Source organism: Bufo gargarizans, unplaced genomic scaffold (genome assembly GCF_014858855.1).
Source record: "Bufo gargarizans isolate SCDJY-AF-19 unplaced genomic scaffold, ASM1485885v1 fragScaff_scaffold_137_pilon, whole genome shotgun sequence".
Taxonomy (NCBI): domain Eukaryota; kingdom Metazoa; phylum Chordata; class Amphibia; order Anura; family Bufonidae; genus Bufo; species Bufo gargarizans.
In genome coordinates this window covers 141831-148602 of record NW_025334060.1, presented here as the reverse complement: position 1 = coordinate 148602, position 6772 = coordinate 141831, and the positions used below count along the sequence as shown (strand labels likewise).

Below are 6772 nucleotides of genomic sequence, written 5' to 3'. Positions count from 1 at the left end.
TGTCCTCTGTAGTGTATATATACAGTATACTGTCCTCTGTAGTATATATATATATTTCCCTGCACAGACTGTTTATCACCGGGGCCGCGGTTCCCGCTCACTCCTCCTCAGCCTCCGGGTGTCGCCCCGCTCTCCTCCAGCAGGGGGCGCTGCCGCCCCGGCCATTCCTCGGCTCCCTGTACACACTGCTCCTATCACCGGGGCCGCGGTTCCAGCTCACTCCTCCTCAGCCTCCGGGTGTCGCCCCGCTCTCCTCCAGCAGGGGGCGCTGCCGCCCCGGCCATTCCTCCTCAGCCTCGGGGCGTCGCCCCGGCCATTCCTCGGCTCCCTGTTACAGACTGTTTATCACCGGGGCCGCGGTTCCCGCTCACTCCTCCTCAGCCTCCGGGTGTCGCCCCGCTCTCCTCCAGCAGGGGGCGCTGCCGCCCCGGCCATTCCTCGGCTCCCTGTACAGACTGTTTATCACCGGGGCCGCGGTTCCAGCTCACTCCTCCTCAGCCTCCAGGTGTCTCCCCGCTCTCCTCCAGCAGGGGGCGCTGCCGCCCCGGCCATTCCTCCTCAGCCTCCGGGCGTCGCCCCGCTCTCCTCCAGCAGGGGGCGCTCCCTGTCTGTCATGGCGCAGATGGGGCTGGAGCCCTGGAGGAGGCGGCTGCTCTGTGCTCGGGGGCCCCCGGAGCCCCTCTCGTGCACGGGCAGGAGGCGTCTGCCGCTGGGCGCTGTGCGGTTATAGCTCCGCCGTGCCCGCATCTGCAAGCCTCCCCGCAGGATGGCGCTACATGTGACGTCCGCGCAGTCTGAGGTAAGGAAAGAGTTAACCCGCCGACATTAACCCCTCCACTGCCCCGGCCTGGCAGGCTGCCATGTAATGTCACAGCAGCTGCTGCCTCTACACAGCCAGAGCCTCCCTGTGCAGCTCGCTGTCCGGGGTATAAAGGGTTAATACGCGGCGATTAACCCTCCACCTGCGGCTCTGTGCTACAAAATGGAAGAAAATCCCTCCGTTCAGGTACCGCAGGTGGCGTGTGAACGGCGCCCTGAGGAGCGATTGGCAGTTACCGGCCGGGATCAATAGCGATCGCTCCTCCCGCGCTGGACCTGTACATCAGCCGCCTGCAGTGAATAGAAACCTTCAGATCAAGAGACGCAATCAGGTCATGAAGTATCCAGGGGGGGTTGTTTTGATTTAGTATCGCGCTGGGGGCGCTATTGCATTGGTGTCTATGGGAAGTGCCAGCAGCTAGCGTGGTGGTGACAAGTGGTACTGCAGGCTCTGGAGGGTTTGTTCACACGGCTCCATCCAGTCTCACCGAACGCACAGTGGATAGCTTCCCCGGTATGACCCCATACTTTGCACTGCAGCTCTGCTTTGTACAGCAGTGCTTGGAGAGATGATGATAAACTACGCGGAGGAGCCTCGTAAAGAATGTGGGCGGGGCCTGGAGAGCAGTGAATGAGTTAAAGCGATGCATCGTACTCGCCCCGCCCCCGGCCGCTGCAGCCAATCAGCAGCCTACACTGTATCCGGCACAAGATCACGTGGCCAGTGACCGCGGTGTATGATCCCGAGGCCGGGAGACCCGGAGCCGTGTGAACACCGTCCTGGGGTCCTCATGATGGCGCCACGGACGTCTTACTGGCCGCTGTAGGACACGTATATGCTCCGTATCCGCGGCAGATCCCGGGACGTTTCTGCTCCGTGTACAATTGTATCCATCCTAGACAGGAATGCTATCTACACCGATACATTGTAACGGACTGTCAGCACGAGCGATCTGTGCTGTCTGCACTGTGACAACCCCTCAGCTGTGAAAGGTATCTCAGCAAGCAGAGATATTGAAAATGATGGGAACTGAAGGACGAAAGCTGCAGAGTTGGGGCTCCTTCGCACGGTTTGCAAATTGGGGATCCGTTGTTCTGTGGTCCGTTGCCGTTTTTGTCTCGGTTCCGTGTGTCTTCCGTTTTGTTTTTGGGCGGACCGCCCCGAAAAAAGGAAGGTAAAAAAGTGTAATTTTAATATCCCCCCGGATACTGGTCTATACGCCGGTCACCAGGCAACGGAGTCTACAAAAACGGACGCGGATGACAAACAGCGGACTCTCTACATTTTCACCGGCTCCGCATCAGAAATGCTAAAATCGGCGGACGGACGCGGAAACCAGCGGTCTTGGGCACGAGGCCTTCGGGCTCATTCGCACGAACATGTGAAGCCCGTGCTGTGGACCGCATCATCCATAGGCACCGTCCGTGGGGCAGGCGCATGGGGATCCGCAAAAAGAGAGAGCAAGTTCTATCGTTTTGCGGTGTGGAAGCGCGGAACGGAACCGCAGAAAGCGCTCCTTAGTGTTCCGTTCCGTTCTTCCGTACCGGATTTGCGGACCTATTGAAATGAATGGGTCCACATCCGTGAAGCAGAATGGCCACGCATCGGTGCCCGTGTATTGCGGATCCGCAAATGCTGTCCACAATACGGCAATGGGCAGCACACGGTCGTGTGAACGAGCCCCTATCCTGACTGAACCGGAATCGGGTGAGAGCAGCTGGTGGTGCAAGGGCGAGATACCTGGCACTGGGGGCTGTGTGGCTGGCACTGTACTGGGTGCACTGTGGTCAGTACTGGAGGCGGTGTGGCTGGCACTGTACTGGGTGCACTTTGGTCAGTACTGGGGGCTGTGTGGCTGGCACTGTACTGGGTGCACTGTGGTCAGTACTGGGGGCGGTGTGGCTGGCACTGTACTGGGTGCACTGTGGTCAGTACTGGGGGCTGTGTGGCTGGCACTGTACTGGGTGCACTGGGGGCTGTGTGGCTGGCACTGTACTGGGTGCACTTTGGTCAGTACTGGGGGCTGTGTGGCTGGCACTGTACTGGGTGCACTTTGGTCAGTACTGGGGGCTGTGTGGCTGGCACTGTACTGGGTGCACTGTGGTCAGTACTGGGGGCGGTGTGGCTGGCACTGTACTGGGTGCACTGTGGTCAGTACTGGGGGCTGTGTGGCTGGCACTGTACTGGGTGCACTGGGGGCGGTGCGGCTGGCACTGTACTGGGTGCACTGTGGTCAGTACTGGGGGCTGTGTGGCTGACACTGTACTGGGTGCACTGTGGTCAGTACTGGGGGCTGTGTGGCTGGCACTGTACTGGGTGCACTGTGGTCAGTACTGGGGGCTGTGTGGCTGGCACTGTTCTGGGTGCACTGTGTGGCTGGCACTGTACTGGGTGCGCTGTGTGGCTGGCACTGTACTGGGTGCGCTGTGTGGCTGGCACTGTACTGGGTGCGCTGTGTGGCCGGCACTGTACTGGGTGCGCTGTGTGGCCGGCACTGTACTGGGTGCGCTGTGTGGCCGGCACTGTACTGGGTGCGCTGTGTGGCCGGCACTGTACTGGGTGCGCTGTGTGGCCGGCACTGTACTGGGTGCGCTGTGTGGCCGGCACTGTACTGGGTGCGCTGTGTGGCCGGCACTGTACTGGGTGCGCTGTGTGGCCGGCACTGTACTGGGTGCGCTGTGTGGCCGGCACTGTACTGGGTGCGCTGTGTGGCCGGCACTGTACTGGGTGCGCTGTGTGGCCGGCACTGTACTGGGTGCGCTGTGTGGCCGGCACTGTACTGGGTGCGCTGTGTGGCCGGCACTGTACTGGGGTGGCGGCCTGTGGGTGGGCCGGCACTGTACTGGGTGCGCTGTGTGGCCGGCACTGTACTGGGTGCGCTGTGTGGGCCGGCACTGTACTGGGTGCGCTGTGTGGCCGGCACTGTACTGGGTGCGCTGTGTGGCCGGCACTGTACTGGGGTGCGCTGTGTGGCCTGTTGGCCGCACTGTACTGGGTGCGCTGTGTGGCCGGCACTGTACTGGGTGCGCTGTGTGGCCGGCACTGTACGGGTGCGCTGTGTGGCCGGCACTGTACCGGGTGCGCTGTGTGGCCGGCACTGTACCGGGTGCGCTGTGTGGCCGGCACTGTACCGGGTGCGCTGTGTGGCCGGCACTGTACCGGGTGCGCTGTGTGGCCGGCACTGTACCGGGTGCGCTGTGTGGCCGGCACTGTACCAGGTGTGCGCTGTGTGGCCGGCACTGTACCGGGTGCGCTGTGTGGCCGGCACTGTACCGGGTGGCCGGCACTGTACCGGGTGCGCTGTGTGGCCGCACTGTACCGGGTGCGCTGTGTGGCCGGCACTGTACCGGGGTGCGCTGTGTGGCCGGCACTGTACCGGGTGCGCTGTGTGGCCGGCACTGTACCGGGTGCGCTGTGTGGCCGGCACTGTACCGGGTGCGCTGTGTGGCCGGCACTGTACGGGTGCGCTGTGTGGCCGGCACTGTACCGGGTGCGCTGTTTGGCCGGCACTGTACCGGGTGCGCTGTGTGGCCGGCACTGTACCGGGTGCGCTGTGTGGCCGGCACTGTACCGGGTGCGCTGTGTGGCCGGCACTGTACCGGGTGCGCTGTGTGGCCGGCACTGTACCGGGTGCGCTGTGTGGCCGGCACTGTACCGGGTGCGCTGTGTGGCCGGCACTGTACCGGGTGCGCTGTGTGGCCGGCACTGTACCGGGTGCGCTGTGTGGCCGGCACTGTACCGGGTGCGCTGTGTGGCCGGCACTGTACCGGGTGCGCTGTGTGGCCGGCACTGTACCGGGTGCGCTGTGTGGCCGGCACTGTACCGGGTGCGCTGTGTGGCCGGCACTGTACCGGGTGCGCTGTGTGGCCGGCACTGTACCGGGTGCGCTGTGTGGCCGGCACTGTACCGGGTGCGCTGTGTGGCCGGCACTGTACCGGGTGCGCTGTGTGGCCGGCACTGTACCGGGTGCGCTGTGTGGCCGGCACTGTACCGGGTGCGCTGTGTGGCCGGCACTGTACCGGGTGCGCTGTGTGGCCGGCACTGTACCGGGTGCGCTGTGTGGCCGGCACTGTACCGGGTGCGCTGTGTGGCCGGCACTGTACCGGTGTGCGCTGTGTGGCCGGCACTGTACCGGGTGCGCTGTGTGGCCGGCACTGTACCGGGTGCGCTGTGTGGCCGGCACTGTACTGGGTTGCGCTGTGTGGGCCGGCACTGTACCGGGTGCGCTGTGTGGCCGGCACTGTACCGGGTGCGCTGTGTGGCCGGCACTGTACCGGGTGCGCTGTGTGGCCGGCACTGTACCGGGTGCGCTGTGTGGCCGGCACTGTACCGGGTGCGCTGTGTGGCCGGCACTGTACCGGGTGCGCTGTGTGGCCGGCACTGTACCGGGTGCGCTGTGTGGCCGGCACTGTACCGGGTGCGCTGTGTGGCCGGCACTGTACCGGGTGCGCTGTGTGGCCGGCACTGTACCGGGTGCGCTGTGTGGCCGGCACTGTACCGGGTGCGCTGTGTGGCCGGCACTGTACCGGGTGCGCTGTGTGGCCGGCACTGTACCGGGTGCGCTGTGTGGCCGGCACTGTACCGGGTGCGCTGTGTGGCCGGCACTGTACCGGGTGCGCTGTGTGGCCGGCACTGTACCGGGTGCGCTGTGTGGGCCGGCACTGTACCGGGTGCGCTGTGTGGCCGGCACTGTACCGGGTGCGCTGTGTGGCCGGCACTGTACCGGGTGCGCTGTGTGGCCGGCACTGTACTGGGGTGCGCTGTGTGGCCGCACTGTACTGGGTGCGCTGTGTGGCCGGCACTGTACTGGGTGCGCTGTGTGGCCGGCACTGTACTGGGTGCGCTGTGTGGCCGGCACTGTACTGGGTGCGCTGTGTGGCCGGCACTGTACTGGGTGCGCTGTGTGGCCGGCACTGTACTGGGTGCGCTGTGTGGCCGGCACTGTACTGGGTGCGCTGTGTGGCCGGCACTGTACCGGGTGCGCTGTGTGGCCGGCACTGTACCGGGTGCGCTGTGTGGCCGGCACTGTACCGGGTGCGCTGTGTGGCCGGCACTGTACCGGGTGCGCTGTGTGGCCGGCACTGTACCGGGTGCGCTGTGTGGCCGGCACTGTACCGGGTGCGCTGTGTGGCCGGCACTGTACCGGGTGCGCTGTGTGGCCGGCACTGTACCGGGTGCGCTGTGTGGCCGGCACTGTACCGGGTGCGCTGTGTGGCCGGCACTGTACCGGGTGCGCTGTGTGGCCGGCACTGTACCGGGTGCGCTGTGTGGCCGGCACTGTACCGGGTGCGCTGTGTGGCCGGCACTGTACCGGGTGCGCTGTGTGGCCGGCACTGTACCGGGTGCGCCGTGTGGCCGGCACTGTACCGGGTGCGCCGTGTGGCCGGCACTGTACCGGGTGCGCCGTGTGGCCGGCACTGTACCGGGTGCGCCGTGTGGCCGGCACTGTACCGGGTGCGCCGTGTGGCCGGCACTGTACCGGGTGCGCTGTGTTGCACATGTGGAGCTGTATTTGCTGTGAGATCTGTTGGGGACGCGCCTGTGGTGACCTCGGCCTCATGTGACCCTCCCTATGTGTGCGGAGGGTGGTATCTCAGGTTGGTGGGTGTTACTGGGGTGGCACCAGGTGGGGCTGACAGATACGGAGCTGTGTTGACATGTCAGCAATGTTTAGCCATTTAACCCCCTGCTCTTCCTGCAGCGCACACACTCGGTGCGGCTATAGCCCGCCGAGCGCAGCTGCACGCTCCCGTCTGTTATATAACATGGCTCTGCCGCTGCTTCCCCCTTCACAGATGAATCCAGAAAAGCAGAAGGACGAGGAGAGCGAAGATGAGAGCGAAGTCCTGGAGGAGAGTCCCTGCGGACGCTGGCACAAGAGGAAGGAACAGGTAGGAGAGGCGGCTGCCGCCGGGTGTAATACCTGTCATACCTGTCCATTAGAGGGTGATA

At 64.7% G+C, this 6772-nt stretch overlaps 1 protein-coding gene across 1 annotated transcript in view; it reads left to right on the top strand.

Moving 5' to 3' along the window:
- Positions 1 to 535: 535 nt before the first annotated feature.
- LOC122922293 (nuclear receptor-binding protein 2-like) overlaps positions 536 to 6772 on the top strand; it is a 54711-nt gene continuing 48474 nt past the window's right edge. Inside the window, exons 1-2 of the mRNA XM_044272854.1 lie at positions 536 to 799; positions 6616 to 6711. Coding sequence (XP_044128789.1) covers positions 767 to 799; positions 6616 to 6711 — 129 coding nt within the window. The 5' untranslated portion in view covers positions 536 to 766. The remainder of the gene's footprint in view (positions 800 to 6615; positions 6712 to 6772) is intronic.